The 24,002-nt window shown below is 41.3% G+C and overlaps 2 protein-coding genes across 7 annotated transcripts in view; both read left to right on the forward strand.

Moving 5' to 3' along the window:
• Positions 1–24,002, forward strand: part of PRRG1 (proline rich and Gla domain 1) — an 880,589-nt gene that overhangs the window by 507,570 nt on the left and 349,017 nt on the right. The gene's annotated exons all lie outside the window — the stretch shown is intronic.
• On the forward strand, positions 5,115–18,274 carry LOC102167173 (uncharacterized). Its single transcript, XM_085006964.1, has 2 exons — positions 5,115–5,373; positions 17,169–18,274. Exons 1-2 carry the CDS (start codon positions 5,115–5,117, stop codon positions 18,095–18,097), a joined length of 1,188 nt encoding a protein of 395 aa, XP_084863090.1. The 3' UTR covers positions 18,098–18,274.

A 24,002-nucleotide genomic window follows, 5' to 3' on the forward strand; every position in this document is an offset into this window, starting at 1 on the left:
AAAAGGCAAAAAGACACACACACACACACACACACACACACACACACACACACACACACAAAATGAATAAGGAATGAAGGAAATAGAAAATCACCTTTGGGCAAACATCGTAGAGAAAACTGGCACCTGCAAGAAGTGTCAGTTGATGCTAAAATTAGTGCATGAAAGTATGGAAAGAAACAAGAGATTTGCAAAATCTCAAAAGCTGTGCCCACGAGGCATTTATTAATTACAAAAGGAGAAATAGTAACTCTCTGGTGGAGAAATCCAGCAGACACCACTGTCAGGGAAGAAGGAAACTTTCCCCTATCCTTCTAGATTCTTCTGGCTGGTCTAAAAATTAAATTGACCTGAGACAGATTAATAGGAGAAAATAAAATTTAATTTCATTCGTACAGGAATCTCATATACATGAGAAGTTCAGAGACAGAAAGGTAAAATGAGGTATATATGCCATCCTGAGGTAAGGAATGGGATTAGGGTACGGAGTTTCAGGGGGGAGGAGGGTAAGTCACAGGACCGTAAGAAGAGCAGATGTTTAGTAATTAGTTGATGGTCCTACCACACAAATAGGTCATAAAACGTTATTTCTAGTACTCACTGTTATTATGGCAAGACCCCCAATTTAAATCCTTTGAGGTATGGGTAAAAGTTTGTCTTGAGCCCATAGGGTCTAGATTGCCTGCAGCTGAAAATAATTCACATGCCAAAGTGGTGTGTCTTAGGGAGGCCTGCTCTGAACCCTCTGCATCAGCTAAACAAGTGATCAAGTTTAACAACACCTCGTAAGACACTTCAGCATCATGAATCCATGATGTGATGCACTGCAGACAAATTATTTGTTTGTTATTCTTGCCAAAAATGCATAAGCTCACTCTAATCACGGGAAAACATCAGACACATCCAGATGGAGTAATATTCTATAGACTGACCAGTACTTTTAAAAGTGTCTATATCATGAAGGGCGAGGAAAGACTAAGGAACTGTCCTATAATAAGGAGACATGACAATTTCAATGCCATCAAATAAGATCTGTGATGTAGTTCATCGTACTTTATCATTGTTAATGTTCTAATTTTGATCATTTGCATTATGGTTATAAAAGTTGTTAACATTAAAAGTGTGGTGGGAGTTCCCGTCGTGGCGCAGTGGTTAACAAATCCGACTAGGAACCATGAGGTTGCGGGTTCGGTCCCTGCGCTTGCTCAGTGGGTTAACAATCCGGCGTTGCCGTGAGCTGGGGTGTAGGTTGCAGATGTGGCTCGGATCCCACGTTGCTGTGGCTCTGGCGTAGGCCGGTGGCTACAGCTCCGATTCAACCCCTAGCCTGGGAACCTCCATATGCCGCAGGAGTGGCCCAAGAAATAGCAACAACAACAACAACAAAAAATAAAAAATAAAAAAAAAATAAAAGTGTGGTGAAGGAGACACAGAAACTGTGCTAATGTTTGTGACTTTTCTGCAAGTCTAAAATTATTTCACATTTTTAAAAAAATAAACATGTAATAACCAATTTGAAGGGCCTCCCAAGTGGCCAAACGTGGGGCCATTTGGGCATCAAAAAAGATGCTGGCAGTAATGGATTTTAACACCTTGAACACAAAAATACCCAAAAATTATGTTTAAGCATATGCAACCACATGAAAAAGAGCTGATTATTTAATAATGAAGGGGAGCAGAATTTTGCCACCCCCAAATATAGTGGAGAACAACCCCTCATGAGCAACTAAAGTATTGCAGTCACAGAGTCAAGATACAATTACATTTATTCATATGGAAGTTACACATTTTAGTGACTAGCTTTCTCTATTTAATTTTAAAACTTTCCAATTTGGACTTTACATACTGCCTTCTTAAAAGGGAAAATCACCTTTGTTAAAATTCACCTTTACTACTTTCAGTTGTAGATGAAATCACCAACAATTAGCTTTCTTGCTCCTAGGGATGTTTTTCAACCACTTTCTTCAAAAATAAAAACTGTCATTTATGTCAACATTATATATTTTACTAATCAAGAAGATATTTATATGAGACTATAAAGACTTATTTAGTAAAAGATGGTTTGTTATAAGTAAAATTCTTTTTTATTGAGTAGTACTTGACATTACAATATATGAGTTTCAGGAGTTCCCATCATGGCTCAGTGGTTAACGAACCCAAATAGTATCCACGAGGACGCGGATTCGATCCCTGGTCTCACTCAGTGGGTTAAGGATCCAACGTTGCCAGTGAGCTATGGTGTAGGTTGCAGACACAACTCAGATCTGGCATTGCCGTGGCTGTGGTATAGGCCAGCGGCTACAGCTCCGATTCAACCCCTAGCTGGGGTATACTCCGTATGCCGTGGGTGCTGCCCTAAAAAGACAAAAAAATATATATGTGTGTGTGTTTCAGGAGTAGACTTGCTATTTTTGTACATTATGAAAAAATCACCATAATAATTCTAGTTACCATCGGACACCATACAAAGTTATTAGAATATCATGGACTGCATGTCAATAATATTCCCTATATGTACTTATTCCCTGTAACTTATTTATGTTATATCTGGAGGCTTGTACCTCTTAATCTCCTTCACGTATTTGGCCCATTCCCCTGCCCCTCCCCTCCTTCAATCATACCATATTTTCAGAGAATGAAGAGAGAATTATTAAAATGAAACTATAAAGATCTAGAGGGAGCTCTTTTGTTCCCCAGCCCTTCTTTTGCAGAACAATTCAGTCATAAAGCCATTAGGTGGAAACAAGCAGGACAGGCATTTGCACAGGATAAAGAAAGCCATGGGGCCCTGAGTAGGCTAACCTGAGCAACTGCAGAGGGGAAGGCCTGGCATTGGTGCTAGAGCCTGAGAGGGGTGAATAAGGAGCCCAGTCATGAGGGTGGTCTGGTTGAGGCTGTCGGGGACCAGGTAGGACAAACAGGAGGTCCACATGGGATCAGGAAGTCATTGCTGTGAGGAAGGTGGCGCAGTGGCAAAGGGAGCTCAGTGCATATAAGGGACTTGATCAAATAAATGACTGTATTGAAAATATTGAGGTCCACGGAAAAAATGAGATTGAGCTTTGTGCTGATGGATTAGAAACGGAGGTGTTGGTATGAATGCAATGGTTTTCAGCACTGTAGGTGGGTGTGGAAATAAACATAAATAGCAATGTGTAGGTGTGCATGTCTGTGCATGTATGTGTGTATACAAATATTCCCTGTCCGCAGAGAGGGCATGGGAGGAGTGACACCACAGTAGTCATAATTACACTTAGCACGCCGGTCTTGGTTCCCCTTTACTCCTCTTCCCTAAAAGGAATCCGGGCTCCTTGGAGAAATGGCTGATTCTAGGGCCAAGAAAGGCAAAGTACAAATGACCTTAGAACATGGAACTGGAGCATTAATAAGCCTCAAAGCCATGTCAAAAGGACAGAGAAGCCAGCTTATAGGGACTCAAGTCTCAGAGCACCTCCCTAAGGAACACGTACAATTCCTTTCATTTGCCTAATTTTCTACCAGGTTGTTTATGTCTTTATCATACTGCTTTTTGAGATTCTTTATTCTGTAAACCATCCTTTATAGGTGAGAGGTACGGGAAATATCTTCTTTCATTTGTAGATTATCTGATCACTATCTTTAAGGTATCATTCAATAAACAGCCACTATTAACTTTAATATGGTTGAACTTATCATTTTTTTGTGACATGTGTTTGGTGAACCAAGCTTCACTGTCCTACTGCGCAGTCATAACAATGGCATCGTACATTGTCTTCTAAAAGTTTAAAAGCTCTACCTTTCCCGTTCAGTCATTGACCCGCATAGAATCTTTTTTTATTATAATTTTATTGGAGGATAGTTGACTTACAGTATTGTGTTATTTTCAGGTATATAGCAAAAAGATTCAGGTATACATACATACATTATTTTTTAGATCCTTTTTCCCAAAGAGGTTATTACAGAGCATTGGGTAGATTTGCCCATGCTGTACAGTAGATCCTTGTTACTTATCTATTTTATATATAGTAGTCTGTATATGTTTATTTCTGCTGTAGGGTGCAAGGTAGAGAGACAATTCACTTGTTTGCAGATGAATAACCCATTACCCCAGCACCAATTGTACCATCCTAAGGAGGAGTCATTTCTTTCAGCACCTCAGTATCCTATCCCAACACCAATACCACACTGTCTTCATTGCAATAATCTTCTAATACATCCCAGTATCTGGCAAGAAAAGAAAAAAGAACCCTACTGAAACCCAAGTTCCCAGACATCAGCCTAGGGACAATGTGACAAGTTTGCAAATTGGTATCCCTTCTGAGGATAAGAGGCTCAGACCTGCTTCGTTTAACATTTCTCTGCAGAAAAGTAGGCTCCAGTAGAACTCAGATAATGGAAAACCAGGTATTACGGAACCTGCTGGGAGAAAATGATGAGGTGAAGGCAACAAGGTGAAACCTACCAGGCAAACAACTGCCTGGCCTTAAATTCCAAAGATGAATTACTATACTGGGTGGAAGAGAACCAGCATGATGGCAATCAATGTGAAACACCCAGGGGAGTTTGTGCCTTAATATGAATGGACAGTGTTAACTGAGCCATTGGAAAAACTAATGGAATCTTAGTATAAATTAATGGGAGTGTCATGTCCAGATCAATCAACAAAGAACTGCCAGGATATTCTGAAACCTCCAACATCATTTGGAAAGTCTCTGCATTTCTAAGGTTCTGATTCTAATGCAGACTTGAGTAAATAAGGGAAGTCCAGCAGGCAGTGTGGGCCACCAAAGTGACACTGACATATGAGCACTCTTGTCATTCTTGAAATGAGGTTTGGAAAATTGGAAATGAGTCCTGGTGAGGGTCTTTTGCTCCATTTGGCAGAACAGAGACCAGTGGAGGCAGCTTTAGGGAGGCAGATGCAGAGACAATGTAAAGAGGAGTAGGACAGCCCACCTATGGAATCAGCTGACATGGGCAAGACTATTTCCCCAATAACAGAAGTCTTCACACAGCTGGATGACCATGTGTCTCTAGGCTGCATGCGACATTGAAACTGAGATTAGAGCATCTCTTTTTACTCTAAAATGCTTGGCCCTGTGGGTGTCTTCATTTAGACATTTCCCACTGTGCCCATGGCTTGGAGGCTGCTGAGCGGACAGCCAGAGGAAGGACAAGAGTGCCCTCTGCCCGGGTCTGGGAATCTCATTCTGGGTGTTGTCCGAGGAAGCTGGGGATGCTCCCAAGCCCTGGGGGCTCCTTTCCTAACGCCGCCTCGTACAGGCAGGCGCTCCATGTGGAGACAAACCTCTTCACTGGCAAGATCCATGCCTGAAGTTGCACCTCTAGAACTAACCTTTGGGGGTCATGTGGCAGACATCAGGACGCTACCTCGTGAGGGACTCTGTTGAATTGCAGGTGCCATTTCAATACCATTTCAATATATAACAGGGAGTAGTCCCTTGGAGTTGATACACGCTTCTTTATCAGTCCTCACATCAGCTTGTCTCCTCCAACCCAATTTGAAGGTGCTCTCTGAGCCATGTTCTCCTCTAGAAGTGCCATCTCCAATATAATAAGCACTCTCCATATGTGGCAATTGAGTCTTTGAAAAGTTACTAATCAGCAGTTCCCGTCGTGGTTTGGTGGTAATGAATGCAACTAGTATCTATGAGGACCAGGTTCGATCCCTGCCCTCTCTCAGTGGGTGAAGGATCTGACGTTGCCGTGAGCTGTGGTGTAGGTCACAGACGCAGCTCGGATCCCGCGTTGCTGTGGCTGTGGTGTAGGCTGGCAGCTGCAGCTCCGATTCGACCCCTACCTAGCCTGGGAACCTCCACATGCAGCGGGTGCGGCCCTGAAAACCAAAAAAAAAAAAAAAGAAAAGAAAAGTAACTAGTCCAACTACAATGTGCTGTACTTGTAAAATATACATTGGATTTCAAAGACTTGGCTCAAAAGGTGCTTGTAAGATATATTGTTAATTTTTTATATTAAATACTTATTGAAATTTAAATTTTTGCATATATAGCATCATATAAAATCTATAATTAAAATTAATTTCACCTATTTCTCTTTACCTTTTACAACGTAGGTACTAAAAAAATTTAAAATGACATATATGGCCTATACTTGTGGCTAATATTATATTTCTAGTCGGCAGTGCTATACTATACCTTCTTAGGTCTAATAACTAGACACCCCCTTGAGAAATTGTATCTTTCAGTGACAGTAACTTTGTATCAGGTAGACTTGGATTCACTGCATAGTTCTGTCACTGCCTGTATGACTTGAGGCCATTTATTTACATAGCTGGATCTTGGTTTCTTTATTTGGGAAATGGGACAGTTGAAAATTACCAGATTTACGTGTATACATGGTGCCATTTTAGATTTGCTGTTCCTTTTTTTTTTTTTTTTTTTTGTCTTTTTTTTTTTTTTTTGTCTTTTTGTCTTTTTGCCATTTCTGGGGCTGCTCCCACAGCATATGGAGGTTCCCAGGCTAGGGGTCTAATCGGAGCTGTAGCTGCCGGCCTACACCAGAGCCACAACAACACGGGATCCAAGCCGCTTCTGCAACCTACACCACAGCTCATGACAACACTGGATCCTTAACCCACTGAGCAAGGCCAGGGATCAAACCCGCAACCTCATGGTTTCTAGTTGGATGCATTAACCACTGCACCATGACGGGAACGCCTAGATTTGCTGTTCTAAAGTTCAAAAGAGATAAAGTTTACAAGGTTCAAAAGATATAAAATTTACATACAGCTCAGTGTCTGCCAAGTGGTAGGAATGACTTTAGTTCTCCTCATCCAAAATATGTTTAGAGGCACCAAATGGACTTTTCAGATCTTCAGTCTCCTTAGGGTACAGTTTGTCTGTAAATTTTGTATGGCTCCTTGTCTCCTATGTAGTGTTCTTTATACAAGGCTGTTCTCGAAAATGCTCTACATATTCTCCATAGAAAAAGATTTCCCTTAAATCATATTTATATAGTCAAGAATCTCATGCAAATGAAAATAATATATATATATAGAGTTTTCCTTTAGATTAATTTGGTTTTAACCCCTATGACACTCCAAAATTTCACAGAATACTGCAGGCACCATTTATTTAATTGTTTTCAGGTTTTCTATTATGCTACAGAATTTTTCCCTATGTAGAAGAAAAGTTAATTTATTTTTGTTGTACAGGAAGGGTAAAACATAAACATACAAATAGTATAATCTCCTTCTCAAAAGGGAAATCAGTCATCAAATTCCCATATCATTCCATAACTATAATTTGGATAAGGCCAGAAAGACTACACAAAAGTCATTAAAATAAAAACTAGGTAGGAGTTCCCTCTTGGCTCTGTGCATTAAGTGCTGTGACTCTGGTTACAACCATGGTACAGGTTCAATCCCTGGTCTAACAACTTCCTCGTGTCACAGATGTAGCCAAAAAAATGTAGCAGTCAACTGCTTCTTTTTTTTTAAAACCGTAGTTAATACGTTCTATTTACGTCACTTTCAAGGGGCCATCATGTATGATTTTAAAAAGTAGAAATAAATCCGGAAAGGTTTTTTTTTTTTTTTCTGCCTTTTTTTAGGGCTGCACCCATGACATATGGAAGTTTCCAGGCTAGGGGTTGAATCAGAGCTACAGCTGCCGGCCTACGTCACAACCAAAGCAACGCCAGATCCAAGCCGAGACCTACACCATGCTAGATCCTTAATCCACTGAGCAAGGCCAGATCCTTAACCCACTGAGCGGAGCCAGGGATCAAACTCGTGTCCTCATGGATACTAGCTGGGTTTGTTACCACTGAGCCACAATGGTAACTCCCCTGAAATTATTCTTAATCCATATTTTGATGTGAAATATGTTAGACCTTTTAGTGTATATCACATAATACTTTTACATAGAAACTAGGGAAAATTTAAGCTATGCTATCAATAGTTCTCAGCCCAGTTACTATTTTTGCTGCAGGAAGTACTTAGCATTGGCTTACTGTCTTCCTAGGGCATGTATGGATCACTCTGCCACTCATAGTGAGGCAGGAGATAGGTAAGCTCCAGGATAGACATTTCTAATCAGCCACTTGCTTATACTTCAAGATAGAAATAACAACAGGAATAGGGTAAATAACTGGACTTTGTCTTCTGTGGACGCTTGAAACAACGGTAATGGCAGGGGCAGAGAGGGGCTGAGCCCTGCTTGGGCAAAAGAGCAAGAGGTCACATACTTCCTACCTTCAGGGCCAGGGAGACCCCCAACTCCACACGTGCAGAAATACTCCGCAGGGTCGGGTCGGAAAGGGAGGGCGCACCAGGCCATAATAAGTCCTGGTAAGCTTCCCATAGGCCCTTGCTCTGGAATCCATCTCCACCACAAGATGCACAAGCATATCTGGGAGGGCCCTGGGTTCAGTCAGGTGTGAGAAACAAAGCCAGATAATTGGCCCGAAGGAAAACAAAGACCTGGAAGAACTGCCCCTATATAAGTGACTTAACCCCCCCCCCCAGCAGGGGTGTCCACACTCCTCTCTGAGTGTGCTGCTTTGCTTCTAAAAGGTGTGCTCTCCCACATGTTGTCCTGTGTCTCTAATAATAAACTTTGCACCTGTTTCTACACTCTTTGCCTCCTTGAAACATTCTTGCTTTCAATGGGGGAGGAGGGGGCAGGAATCCTGGCAGTTCTGCTTTTAACCTCTAGCCCCAGGGGGTCTAGTGGCTAGGATTCTAGTTTTCCCTCAGGCTCCCCAGGTTCGATTCCTGAGCAGGGAATGAAGTTCTGGCTTCAAGCCATCACTCACTGTGGTTTCTCCTAGATCTGTGTGACTCTGCATGAATGTGTACTGAGTTGACTATTTCTTTGTAAGTGCTTTTAGGTTATATATGTGAGTATGCGTATATGTGTATGTTTGTGTACATGTCTGCTGTTGTATTTCCCTGGCTCAACTCCTAGTTTCTTCTCTTCTGTCCCTGATTTAGTTGAATTTTTAAATTAAGCTATAATTTGCATACAACAAAATTCATGCTTTTTGATGTCCAATTCCGAGAATTTTGACAAAAACATACAGTTTTGTTAGGCACCACCACAATCAAGATATAAAAGAGTTTCATTACTCCCCCAAATCCCCATCTTGTGTTCCCTGGTAGTAAACCTCTCTTCTGCCTTCAGAAAGCTTACCTATTTTGTCTATAAAAGTTTTGCCTTTTTCAGAATGTCATATATATATAAACAAAATATTTAGGCCTTTGTGGGTTTTTTTCCCAGTTTTAAATGATGTTTATTTTTTCCATTATAGTTGGTTTACAATGTTCTGTCAGTTTTCTACTGTATAGCAAAGTGACCCAGTCAAACATACATATATAAACATTCTTTTTCTCACGTTATCCTCCATTATGCTCCATTACCAGTGACTAGATACAGTTGCCAGTGCTATCTGGCAGGATCTCATTGCTTATCTATTCCAAAGGCAAGAGTTTGCATCTATTAACCCCAGATTCCCAGTCCATCCCACTCCTTCCCCCTCCCCCTTGGCAACCATATGTCTGTTCTCCAAATCCATGAGTTTCTTTTCTCTGGAAAGATTCATTTGTGCCATATGTTAGATTCCAGATATAAGTGATATCATATGGTGTTTGGCTTTCTCTTTCTGACTTACTTCACCTAGTATAGAGTCTCTAGTTCCACCCATGTTGCTGCATATGGCATTATTTCGATCTTTTTTATGACTGAGTAGTATTCCATTGTGTCTGTATAGCACATCTTTGTAATCCATTCTTCTGTCGATGGACATTTAGGTTGTTTCCATGTTTTGGCTGTTGTGAATAGTGCTTCAGTGAACATATGGGTGCATGTGTCTTTTTCAAGGACAGTTTTGTCCAGCTATATGCCCAGGAGTGGGATAGCTGGGTCATGTGGTAGTTCTATATTTAGTTTTCTGAGGTACCTCCATGCTGTTTTCCATAGTGGTTGTACCAGTTTACATTCCCACCAACAGTAGGAGGGTTCCCTTTTCTCCACACCCTCTCCAGCATGTGTTATTTGTGGGCTTATTAATGCTGGTCATTCTGACTGGTGTGAAATGGTACCTCATAGAGTATGTAGCCTTTTTAATGTGACTTCTTTCATTAGCATTATGCAGTATACTCATCCACATTGTTTTCTAAGTCAGTAATTCATTCGTTTTTATCATCGGGTAGAATTCCATGATATAGATATAACATAGTTTGTATCTCCACTCATTAGTTGAAGGATATTTGCTTTTGACAGGTTTTGGCAATGACAAAAAAGGAACTGTAAACATCAGTAGAGAAGTTTTAAAGTGAATATATGTTTTCACCTCACATGAATAAATACCTAGGAATAAAACTGCTGTGTCATGTAGTAACTGTATGTCACCATTTATAGGAAACTGACAAACTATAAGCCAATGTGACTGCCCCACTCTTCACTCCCATCAGCATTAAATGAAAGTTCCAGGTGGTCTGCATCCTTATTGTTAGTGCCTCAAGTTTAGACAGCCTAACAGTTGTACAGTGATGGCTCATTGTGGTTTTAATGTGAAATTCTCTACTGACTAATGATTGTGAGCATATTTTCATATGCTTATTTGTCATCCATATATCTCACTTTTTGGTAAAATGTGTGTTCAAAGTTTTCACTCACTTTTTCTCTCCTTTTTTCTTATTATTGAGAGTTCTTTATGTATTCTAGGTACAAGTTCATTATCAGATATGTGATTTGTAAACATGTTCTTCCAACCTGTGCACTGTCTTTTCATTCTCCAAATGGTACTTTTCTAATAATACAAGTTATTGATTTTGATGAAATTCATTTGTAATTTTTTATGGATCATGTTTTAGAGCTAAGAAATTTTTGTCTCACCCCAGGTCTCAAAAATTGCCTCCTATGGATTCTTGAGAATTTTTATAGTTTCATTTTTACATGTAGCTATAAGATCCAGACTGAGTTAATTTTTATGTTCTGAAAGAAATGAATTAAGTTTTTTCATTTACATATTTTGCAGATAGATGTTGACTTGTTCCAACATCATTTGCTTAAAACAATATCTTTCCTTATTGAATGGACTTTTCCTTTTCAAAGTTTAATTGACTACACAGATGTGGATTCATTTCTGTTCATCTATATTTCAGTTCCATTCATCTACATAAAATTTTTTTTAGTACAACATTGTTTTTAATACACAAGTTTTATTGTAATACTTGAAATCATACAGTGTGAGTCTTTGAATATTTGGTTTTCTTTGCCATTGTATATTAGTTTGTCAGCTTATCTACTTCTACAAAAAGCCCTGCTTGGATTTTTATTGTAATTATGTTGAATATATAGATCAGTTTGGGGGAAAACTGACACGACAATATTGAGTTTCATAATCTATGAACATAGTATATCTATCCTTTTGTTTAGGTGGTCTTTGATTTTTATCATCATCGTTTTATAGTTTTAAATATATAAAACCACACACATTTTATAAAATTTATAACTAAGTATTGTATATAGCTTTTTATGAGTTTTTTGTTTTGTTTTGTTTTGTTTTGTTTTTTGCTTTTTTAGGGCCACTTGTGTGGCATGTGAAAGTTCCCAGGCTAGGGGTCAAATCAGAGCTGTTGCTGCCAGCCTATGCCACACTCACAGCAATGCAGGATCTGAGCCACATCTATGATCTACACCATAGCTCACAGCAATGCCAGATTCTTGACCTACTGAGCAAGGCCAGGGATTGAACCCACATGCTCATGTATACTAGTCAGGTTCATTGCCACAGAGCGACAGTGGGATTAAATGGTATTTTTTTCCCCTTTTCAATGGTAACTTTCTAATATATAGAAATAAGATGGATTTTTTATATTGGCCTTATATATTGAGACCTTTTTAAACTCATTTATTTCTTCCAGTAGTTTCTTTGTACATGCTTCAAGGTTTTCTATATCGACAATTATATTCTCTGCAAGTAGAGACAGTTTTACATTCCTCATCTGTGTGCCTTTTATTTACTTTGCTTGCCTTATATTGTAAGCTAGAATGCCCAGCTCAATGTTCATTAGAGGTGATAAGAATGAACATCCTTGTATTGTTGCTGACCTCAGGGTGGAAATCATTCAGTCTTACATCATCAAGTATGATGTGAGTTGTAGATCTTCCACAGAAGCCCAATATCAAGTTGAGAAATTTCCCTACCCAATCCCTAATTTGGTAATATTTCTTTTAAAAATCAAGAATACCTATTTGAATTTGCTAAATGGTTTTTATGAATCTATTGAGATGCTTTTATATAATTCCTCTTGTTTAGTTTGTTAATATGATGAATTATACCAATTGATTTTCGAATGATGAACTAGTCTAGCATTCCTGGGATGAACTCCACCTGGCTATAATACACAGTTACTTTGTATATTATTGGATTCAATTTTCATGTGAATTGTTAAGAATAGTTGTACCTACATTCATGAAGGATACTGGTCTGCAATTTTCTTGTAATGTGTTGCCTGGTTTTGGTATCATGCTAATGCTGACTTCATAGGATGTTGGGAAATATACCATCCTTTCCAATTTCCTAAAAGAATTTGTGTAGTATGCTTATTTCTTAAGTAAATGTTTAGAAGAATTCATCAGCAAAGCTATTTGGGCCTGGATTTTCTTTGTGGGAAGATTTTGGTTAAAAATTCAAATTAGGAGGAGTTCCCATTGTGGCTCATCAGGTTAAGAACCTGACCAGTATCCATGAAGATGTGCTTTAGATCACTGGCCTCACTCAGTGGATTAAAGATCAAGCATTGTAGCAAGTTGTGGCACAGGTTACTGATGCAACTTGGATCTGGTGTTGCAGTGGCTGTGGCTGATTTGACCCCTATCCTGGGAACTTCCATATACCACAGGTGTGGCCCTAAAAAGGAAAAAAAATTCATGTTATGAGTTCCCACTGTGGTGCAGTGGGTTAAGATCTGGCGTTGTCTCTTTGGTGGCTCAGATTTGATCCCTGGCCTGGACCTTTCATATGCCACACATGCAGCTGAAAAAAAAAATTCAAATTATTTAATAAATAAGGGCTATTCTGGGTTTATATATCTTCTACAATGAACATAGGTACATAAATAGAACATGGTTGCTATGGATTTGTTTTGGTAAAAATTTTATTTAGGGTATTTGTATCTATGTTCATACCTCAAATTAACCTGCTGTTTAATTTCACCTACACTGTTGAATTTATTGGCATAAAGTTCTTATTATAACTTCTAACATCAAATGTGTAGTTTTTTCCCGGCACCAACCAATTCTCCAACTTTACAAATGTTGCCAAAACTTAGCCTCTGTCCACTGGAACCAAATAGAAACACAGAGACTGAATTTTGGGTAAAGGAGAAAAAAAGATGGCTTTATTGCTTTGCCAGCAAAGGAGGCCATAGCAGGCTAATGCCTTAAAGACTGTGCCCCCCCTTGGAAGAGATTAGGAGGTGGTTTATAGTTTGGCTGTGGAAAATAGGACCCACAGATGAGGATTAGGGTAGAGGAAAGCTTGCATTGTTTTTCAAAGCTAGTGTTTAGCGGCCCCAGGGCTGGTTCTGGTGGTCCTCCTTCTTTCTAGAGTGAAGAATGCTCCATCAAGTAGTTAGCGCCTTCCATTGTTGGGGGTTTCAGTTCTGCAGAAGGGCTCAAAGATACTGTTATGTATATTCCTTGAAGAGGAACCAGGAACCTGCCGCAAGGCTGTACTATTGTTGCTTGACTGCTCCTCCCTGGTCTCTGCATCTCCTCCCTTCCCTGATTAGCAACTGTTTGAACCTCCCCTTTGGAACTCAAGGAAGGTAAGGAGGCTGAAGCTCATTCCTTAAAAACAAGGAACAGGGGACACAGAAAGGCATGTGTGCCCAGCAGCCCCACAGGACCCTGCTGGTTTACACAGACACCAACTGGATGTTCCGAAATTCAAGCAGGAACCTAACTAGAGTTGGAACACGTCCCACAGATGAAGGATTCAGTCCTATAAGACTGCTCCTCCACCTAACAGCTGGCCAACACACACACACCCACACACCCACACACACCTCCCTCTCTCTCTCTCTTCAAGCACCAATTGTGAGTTTAGGCTCTCACTATCAGGAACAGGAGTTCCTGTGACCTCATTAGGTTTGATAATTGCTATAATGGCATACATAACTCAGGAAAAGAGTTTGTTTACAACAAGAGTAGTTTACTATAAAAGGAAACAACTCAGGATCAAACAGATGGAAGAGTACCATAGAGCAAGGTATAGGGGGAAGTGGCATAGAGCTTTCATGCCCTTCTAGTTTTGTTACCAGAAAAATGGGTTCACCTATTCACAGGTGTCAAGCCAGCAGACACAACCACACCAAAGATCATGAGAAGGACGGGTTTATTATCACTTGGAACAAGTAAGGAGAACACTGAAGAACTTTCCCAAAGCAGTGTCTCCCTAAACAGCAATATTGGGGAAGTTTTAAGTGGAGGGAACATGCATATTCCTGAAGGAGCTTAAGCAGAGAATTCAGCATAGAATTGGGATAAAGGGCAACAGAGTCCAAGCTTAATTCATTGAAGTCAGGAGGGTCAACATTCCATCCTTGACCTAGGTTTGAGGCCTTTGTTCCTGTAGAACTCAAAGATACATTATTATATATATCCCTTGAAGAAGAAATAGGACTCTGCTTTATCACTGCACTTTTTTTGACAGCCTTTTTCAGTGTTCCTGCATTTCTTTGTTCCCTTAAAAGCATTAATTACTGAGACCTGTTAAAGGGCAAGCATTGAGACCAGATTTAGATCACAAAATAGCTTAGGCCAAAATGCCTTCTCTTATGTCAAGAAAACCATACCTTGTTCTTTTTCTTCAGGGACCCTCTCACCCATCTGTTTACAGTTACATCATGCTCCTAGCACCTCCATGTGTACACCAACCAGGAAGCTATCTTGAACCCATTCCATTAGGTTTTTAGAGGTCTCATTATGAGTGATTAAATCATTGGCCATTAGTGATTAATTCAACCTCTAGCCCCTCTACCTTCTGGAAGTCTGGAGGAAGGGCTGAATGTTCCAACCTTAGTCACAGGATTGGTTCCCATGGCAACCAACACTCCAGGCCTATGGGCTTCCCAAAAGTCACCTCATTATCATTCACTCAGTTCTATAAGGGAGTTTGTTAGGAATAATAAAAGATACTCCTTTCACCTTTACAATTCCAGAGCTATTTTAGGAACTGGGTTGTGTTGGTGTGGTCTTAGAGAGAGGAAAACCAAATATTCTAACAAAAAATACTTGTATGGCCCTTATCATTTAGAAAATTACCAGGTTCAGGACCTTTAGCCAGGAGCTGAGGATGAAATTCTAAATATATATTTCTTATTATATAAAAATATTACAATTAATTTGTCTCATTATCCTTTGAATGAGTTTATATCTATAGTGATGTCTTTACTCATATTCCTGACAGTGGTAATTTGTTTCTTCTCTTTTTCTTCCTAATTAGTCTCTATAGAGATTTATCTTTTTGTTTGTTTACTTTTCTCAAAAAGCCAGCTTCCATTTCATTGATTTCATCTGTTGGTTCTATTTTTTGTAGTTGTTAGGTTTTCTTTTCTACTCTTGTCTGCTCATATCATTAAAAAATCTTTCCTTCTAGTTCGCTGGATATATTTTGGTCTTTTTCTACCTTTTAAGGTGGAAGGTTAGAAAAGGGATTTCAAAGCTTTCTCCTTTCTAATATAGACATTTAATGATATAAATTAACATGCAAGCAGTGCTTTTGCTATATTCTACAAATGTTGATATGCTACTTTTTCTTTTCATTCAATTCCAAATAATTTCTAATTTCCTCTTGACCTCTTTGACACTTGGTTGTTTAGAAATGTATCATTAGTTTCCAAGTATGTGTTTTCAGATATTTATGTTAATTTCCAATCCAATTTCATTGTGATCAAAGAACATATCTTTCATGATATGAATAATTTTTTACTTCTTGAGATGCATTGTGATCTAGAATATGCTCTATCTTGGTCAATGTTCTATGTCTACGTGAAAAGAGGTGCTACTAAAGAATATGTTACTAAAAATTCCTTCATACTGGTTCCCTGATACTTCTTAACATTAGTACGATTTCATCATTTTCATCCTTTATCTCCACCTGATTATAACAAATAATACCTATAGAGAAAAACTCCACAGTTTTTAAACTATATAAGAGTATTGCCTATTCGGGCTGGTTATTTTCATTTATATATATTTAAAAAAAAGAATCATATTGATGAATAAAAATTATTTACACACACAAAGGCACACTAGAAAAGGTGGCCATGAAGAGACCTGAAATACTTGAGAGACAGGAAAAGCAAAGGCTCTCAGATTGGTTAATTCTGAGAACTTGTAATATCTGCAAAACAAAACCTCATCACATTCAAATTCTCAGAACAGAGTAATTGAAAATAAAGCACCATGGAGGGTTCTAGGTCAACTGTGAGATAAAAAGCTACTCTGGGAACAACACATCTGTCTTACCTGCCCTGCCTCTCTCATCCTTCATATTGGGCATAAGCACCTGTGACATGTGACCATCATTAATCTTTCAAAACTGCACTCTAAAAACAATGAATGACATTAAGAAAACTGCAGACCTGAACAGAAGGGAAAGAACAGGGCATAGCTACCTCAGAGGGAAAAACATTTGTCTTCAGTGTCAGAAATACCATCTTAATCTGACAAAAGTTTAGATCCTTCGCCTACCTGCAAGCTCCATGCCAGGTGCCCTCAAGGAGAAGGGCGCTGAATAACTGACACGCTCTTCGCTCCCATTGCAAGGAGACTGTTAGAGAAATGGACCTCACAACTCTAGAGCAGATCCATCCTAATCAAGGCCAATCAAAGGAGTCCTTTATCCCTAAATTTAAACGAAGAAAGGATTTACCAAAGGTTGCGGAAAGTAAAAGAGAAGATCACGAACAAAATGAACTGTTTCTGGGGCGGGAGGGGAACCCCAGATGTAATACAGGAAACAGAAAGAATAGAATTTTACCAAAATGTCAAATTCACGTTCTCAAAATATTAAGGGAAGAAAATGGATGTATAAAAGAAGAAAAGGCTGCTACAGAAGGAAAGAAGAGGAAAAGATAAAGGTCTCACAAATTGAAAATGTTGCTGCATAATGAGACCTTCCTTAGACGCCAGATGGGCAGTCAAAGCGGCCCTGCCTCGCCCAGGCTTCCAAGGAACCTGCCCCCCAGGGGTCATGCCCCGCCCCCTCGACCCCGCCCCCTCGACCCCGCCCCCGTCGACCCCGCCCCTTCGCCCTTCCACCCACTTCCTGTAACGGTCCCCCAAGCCCACCTCGCCCGCCCCGCACAACCACGCGGTTTCCGGTCCATCCCAGAGCCGGCGCCCAGGCCCCCGCCAACAGGCCCGGAGCCCACCGGCCCCGGCCCTCCCCATCGCCCGCCCTGGGGACGCTCCGAGGCGGCCGGCGCCGCCGGCGCCCCCGCCGCTGCCCGCCCCGCAGCCCCCGCTTCCGCGCCGCCTTCCCCTTGGCCTTGGGGCCCGCGCCGCCCGCCCTTGTGATCACGCCGCCCTCGCAGGTGCGCCAGAACTTCCACCCCGAGTGCGAGGCCGCCCTCAACGGCCACGCCAACCTGGAGCTGCACGCCTCCTACGCCTACCTGCTCATGGCCTTCTCCTTCGACCGCGAGGACGGGGCCGGGAAGCCCCTGGCCCGCTGCTTCCTGCGCCGCTCCCACGAGCGCAGCGAGCGCGCCCAGGAGCTGATGAGCCTGCAGAACCGGCGCGGGGGCCGCCTCTGCTTCCGCGACATCAGGAAGCCCGACCTGGAAGCCTGGGGGGGCGGCCTCCGGGCCCTGCAGTGCGCCCTGCACCTGGAGAAGCGCGTCCACCAGAGCCTGCTCGACCTGCACCGGCTGGCCACCCACAAGAGCGACGCCCAGCTCTGTCACTTCCTCAAGAGTCGCTACCTGGACCAGCAGGTCGAGTTCATCAAAGAGCTGGGGGACCATGTCACCACCCTGAGCCAGATGGGGGCCCCGGAGGTGGAGATGGCCGAGTACCTCTTTGGCAAGCTCACCCTGGGTGACAGCCACAAGGACTGACCCTGGACTGCCCTCCCCGGAGCCACGGGGCGACTGTCCAAGGCCACCATGCCCGCGTGGCCCCCACAATATTGCCCTTGCAGACAAAGTTCACTCAGGTCTTTCTTCGTTCCCTTTTGCCATTTCTTCCCGTAAAGTTACTGGTTCTTCAGTAAATAAAGGTCTCTGGTTGCTGTGTGTGTGCCAGTGTCTCACCTTTTAAGTCTTAAAACGGGCCTCCAGGAGTCTCTCCGCCGACACGTGCCCTGTCCACGTGCAGCTCAGGATCTCCACAGATGGAGGGGGGAGGTGTTCCATGGGACCCTGGAAAACACAACACAGCCTTTCCTTATGAGCAAAGTGGTGAGGGGGGGGGGTTGGCTCATCTGAGGCCCTAATGTATGTGGGTGTTTGTGCGGGGTAGGATGATATTTAAAAAAAGAACAAACAGAAGTACAGAATTCATACTATTGGTTGCCTCTTAGGAAGAAGTGAAGAATGGAATTGGAAAAGATATGAAATGAAGCGTGTTTTCAACCTGCCCTGAAAACGTTTGGCTCATTGAATTATGCAAACGTTATCCTTTGTTGCTTCTGGGTAGCAGCCTGGGGGTCCTAGGACAGGTATGGCAGAGTCCCTCTTTGTCAAGCTCACCCTGAGAGAACGTGATAATGGTCACCCGGCCATAGGCTGACTTTCCCGTACACGTGGGGGTGAGTTCCCAGGTCATAATGCTGGTGGGCATAGTGCCCTCACAAAGCATCCAAATATCTCTTTCTTTCTTTCCATTGGACCCTTTCTTCCATTAAAGTAAGATGGTACCAAAAAAACCCCCAAACAACCCCTCAAATTACCTCATGAGAAGGGCTGAAAAATACAAAGTCGAGGTTAAGGTCACATTGGTGATATTGGGCGAGTTCCCTTGTGGTGCAGCAGGTTAAGGATCTAGCATTGCTGCACCTGAGGCATAGGTTGAAACTTCAGTGACGTGTTGATCCCTGAGTGGGGAACTTCCACATGCCATGGGTGTGGCCAAAAAAACAATTCATGATACTGAATATAAGGTGGAATAAATCTCCTTGAATCATAAGTCAATGATTCCAGCTGCTTTGAAGAATGTAAGGGGTGAGGGAGAGTTGAGACTGGGAGACAAGTTAGGAGATATTGCAGCAGGTCCAGAGAGAATGGTGGTTCAACTGTGGTGGTCGCTGAGGGAATGAAGAGAGCTGCACACATTGCAGATGGATCTTGGACAAGGAGACAAGATTTTCCTATGGGCCAGATGTAAGGAATGGGAAATAGGAGACAATAATCTAGGTTCCAGAATTTGGGACTTGAATGCCTGGGTTGGAGGTGTTGCCATTAATTAACCTGGGAACATTAGCAGGGAGACAGAAAGCATGGAGGAAGGCATGTCATGTAAATCTGAGATGCCTATTAGATATGCAAGTAGAAATGTCTTGCAGGTGCCAAAAATCCGCATCTGAAGCTCAGGTAGAAATGAAGCAAGATTCTGGGGGGCCTTCCCAGGAATAGAACCCCCTGGGCACCGCCCCCCCCCCCCCCCGTTTCTTGTTTGTAGAAAAAATTTAGCCTCCCAGGCCTTCCCAGAATTCCAAAGAGCAAATTTAATCCGCAAAGTAAGAAAATCCAGAAACAAAGGAGAAAAATCTGCAAGACAATAATAATAATTGTTTATCCATAAAACCAAGTCAAGGAACTTCAGTTTCTCCTCGAGGACTTTAGATAGTATCCTGAGCCATATCCTTGAGGGGTTTTTTGGCAGGTATGAAAACCCTACTAGGTGGAAAAAGCTAACTCCATGCTGACCACAAACATGTAAAATCCAGACCTGTTGGAAATAGAAGGTTGATGATTGAGATGCCAGAAACATCATCCTGTTTCTTTACCATCAACCAATCAGAGAGTTAAATACCAGCTGATCACGGTACCCCAGAGACCCTCTACCTCACGCTGTCTTTAAACATCCTTCCCTTACTGCTACTGGGGAGTTTGGGTCTTTTGAGCTTGAGTTGCAGGTTCTCCTTGCTTGTCCTGCAGTAACTGCTGTACTTTCCTTCACCACAACTGGTGCCAGATTGGCTTCACTGTGCTTTGGGGGAGTGGACCTGAGTTTGGTTCAGTTTCAAGGGGGGATGGCAGGTTTGAAAATAGACCCTTGGGAGACATCAGCCTCTTGATGATGTTGGCGTCCTGGGAGTGGATAAGCTCACCAGGAGAGTGGAGAGATGATGGCACAGCCAGCCCCACTCCCAGGGCATTCAGAAGATGGGATGAGGTGTTGGAACATCCAGAGCGCTACTGGCCCCACCCAGACCATTATGTCATTCCGCTCTGTGACCACCCGTGTCTCCTCAAAGCTTATCTCAAAATCAGCCTGTTCCTAATCTCAGTGTGGCCTCTAGTTTCTCCTTTCTGGATGTGGAGAGATGTCAGCCTATTACTTTGTCATGGCTATGGGGAGAAAGATATTATTTCGCAGTAAAAAGACTTCCCCGAGAAATCATAGACATGCTTATCTATGTCTTTTTCCCCTTCCTATTCCCCTTTAAAAACTCTTGCCCTCTCTCACTCTCTTTTTGACCAGATGAAATAGTTTCCCATGTAAACGCTAAGGTTGTCCACATCTTGCAAAAAAAATACTCAAAACATTTTGTTGCTTCTGTGCTGTGTGCAGTTTGCAAAGATGAAAGTTGAAAATGTGTAGACTTGTATCCTGTATTCAAAGACACATGCATAGCTTGATTCTCTTTAAGGCTTGAGATTGCTTTAAAATACTCAGTAAAATACACATTTAGCTAAGCAGTTATTTCTTTCTACATTTCCTGAGGACTGCCCTTCAATACTTTCTTTAAAAATTATTATATGGAGTTCCCTCTCTGGCTCAGTGGATTACGAACCTGCATAGTGTCCATGAGATTGTGGGTTCGATCCCTGGCCTTACTCAGTGGGTTAAGGATCTAGTGTGGGTGCAAGCTGCACGTAGGTTGCAGACATGGTTCAGATCTGGCATTGCTATGGCTGTGGCTGCGGTGTAGGCTGGCAGCTGCAGCTCTGATTCGACCCCTAGCCTGGGAACTTCCATATACTGCAGGTGTGGCCCTAAAAAGGAAAATAAACAAACAAACCAAAAAAAGGGTTTATGGGAGTGCTCTTGTGGCACAGCAGGTTAAGGACCTGGCATTATCACTGCTATGGCACTGGTTCGATCCCTGGCCCAGGAGCTTCCATATGCTGCAGGTGCAGCCAAAAGAAAAAAAGGATTATGATCTATGGTCTTTCCAGTTCAGTATCAGAAAATTCAGTTGTCCCTTTACTTTTCTTTGTCAAACTAGGTCTGTTCAATATATGTCTTTCCCTGCCTGCTTTGAGGACCTCTACTCTCTCTGTGTGTGTGATCATACACACACACACAAATTTCATATATACATTTCAATACACATTTATCTCAGTTTGCCTGGTTTCACATACCAGTTTAGCTACTCATCCTGGGTAAACCCAGGTAAGGTATTCAGTTTCTCTATGCCTTGGTTTCCTCACGTTTAAAATAAGGGTAAGAAAAGGGTCCACTCCCACAGGTTCCTATGAAGATTAAATAAGTTCATGTTTGAAATCTTTTAGAAGAATGCCTGGCACAGAAGTACATTGTGTGTTAGCTGTGTTTCTGGCCTTCATCATCACAACCAACATCACTTTTTATCATCATCCTTCCGTCACTTCTAAGTTCCTTCTTCTACTTTATGCTTTGGAGGAAAGACTGCATGTCTATACTTTGCCATTGGAAGTCTGTCTTCCATTTTCACCAACCATGTCACCTTGAATATTAAGAAGGAAAAAAAAGATCCGTGGTTGCTTCTCTGGTTGTCAGGCTCAGCCAGGACTCAGGAAGGAAGATTTCTCTTTATGTTGCCCCAAGCCAAGCTTGGAAGTGAGTTTTACTGTGACAGCTTTCCTTGGTATCCTGCCATCTTGTCTCGACCAACCTTCCTTATGTATCCCCCTCTAGACACAATTAGCTTATTCTTCCCAAATCCAGCTTACCTCACCCTTCTCTCTCCATCTTGAACTACTTCTCATTCTTCCAAGATGAAAAAGAGCAAAAGGATAAAGGGCTTACTCTGATTCCCACCATATATATGGACGTTTGTCATGACAAGATGTGGAATAAGGCAAGAAATGGGCAAAAGGGACCATGTTAAGGCTCCTGATAATAAAAAAAAATTTTAATTTATAAAACACTATGTGCTTTATTTAGCACAGAGATATTTTGGATTTTCTGCCATTTGAATCACAGGTAGAGCTTTAAAAAAATCTTGATGTTCAGGCCATGTCCCAGACCAAGTATGTTAGAGTCCCTTGGGGCAGGACTTAGACAGCCCAGTCAGTGAAAGCCAGTGTGAGCTCCTTCCTACCCCAAATGTAGTTTATGTACCAGAAGCATCCGTCTCATTCGGGCACTTGTGAGAAATGCAAAATCTGAAGCTGAACTCCAGACCGATTGAGTCAGAATCTACATTTTACCACAATCCCAGGTGATGCATATGCACTCTGAAGTCTAAAAAGCCTGCATTAACATCCTGGTACTCAAACATGGCTGCACTGGGGAGCTGGAAAATAATAATGACGCCTTCATTTACACAACACAATCAGACCAGCATGAAAGTACTGAACCAATCACACTACAAATTTACTCTAACAATTATTGAATCAATAATTATTCACACACACGCAATTTTACCCATTCTGTTGTTTTATCCCAAACGAGTTTGTTTTATAGCATGAGTTATCAAACTGCAGTGCACAAGACAAGTCCAGATTTTTGTTATCCATATTCATAAGGGATATTGGTCTGTAGTTTCCTTGGGATGCCTTAGTCTGCATCTGATGTAACACTGACCTCGTAGAAGTAGAAATTGTTAGAAAATGTTCCTTCTGCTATTTTTCAGAAGAGTTTTCAAAGAATAGTATTGATTCTTCTTTAAATATTTGATACAGTTCACCAGCGACATTATTTGTGCCTGGGCTTTGATTGTGCAAAGTTTTAAAATTACTGGTTTAATCATTTCACCTATTATAGATTTATTCACATATTCTAGTTCTACTTCAAGTTCTTGAGTCAGTTTCTGTAGTTTGTGTCTTCCAAGGAGTTTCTCCATTTCATCCAGTGGCGTACCTAGTTCTGGGTCATACTATTCTCTCATAATTCTTTTTATGTAGATAAACTCCTTATTTTAATAATTTGTCTCATTTCTTCATGGACAGTCTAGCTAGAGGTTGTTGTTTGAGCTTATAAAAAACCTCCTTCGATTTTGCTGTTTTTCTCTGTTGGTTTTCTGTACTACAGTGCTTTGTGTCTGCTTTGAGCTTTAATATTTCCTTACTTCTGCTACCTTGGGGATTGGTTGACTCTGATTTTGCTATTTTTTTTTAAGTTGGAAAGTGATGTTATGTGACATTTTTCTTCTTTAATATAATCATTTACAGCTATACCCTTGTCTCTAAGCACTCTTCGCTGCATACCCATATTTTTGCTATGTTGTATTTCTTTTTTACTCATCTCAAAGTATTTTGTAATTTCCCATGTGATCTTTTCTTTGACCGACTGGTTATGTATAAGTGAGTTGTTTAATTTCGATATATTGTGAATTTCCCCAGTTGTCTTCTCTTACTGATTTCTAATTTGTTCCATTTTGGTCAAAAAATAGACTTTGTAAGATTTCAAACCTTTGAAAGCGATTGAGTCTTGTCCTAGAAAACACTACACCATTGAGGATACTTCATGAGCATTTGGGCAGAATGAGTATCCAGCTGTTGTCAGGTGCAGTGCAGTTTTTGTTAGGTCTAGTTAGTATATAGTTTTAAGAAAGTCTTCTACTTCTTTGTTGCTTTTCTTGCTACTTATTCT

Source organism: Sus scrofa, chromosome X (genome assembly GCF_054392235.1).
Source record: "Sus scrofa isolate SSC_HxYL_T2T_F1_AM1 chromosome X, Sscrofa_HxYL_maternal_Yorkshire_Landrace_v2.0, whole genome shotgun sequence".
In the NCBI taxonomy this organism is placed as follows: Eukaryota; Metazoa; Chordata; class Mammalia; order Artiodactyla; family Suidae; genus Sus; species Sus scrofa.

Excerpts from the sequence above, each read along its gene's own strand:
- LOC102167173 (XM_085006964.1), top strand. The coding sequence starts at position 5,115 with ATGGCTTGGAGGCTGCTGAGCGGACAGCCAGAGGAAGGACAAGAGTGC. Across the intron at positions 5,374-17,168 it reads AGACATCAGGACGCTACCTC|ATGGGCAGTCAAAGCGGCCC; the intron begins GTGAGGGACTCT and ends CTTAGACGCCAG.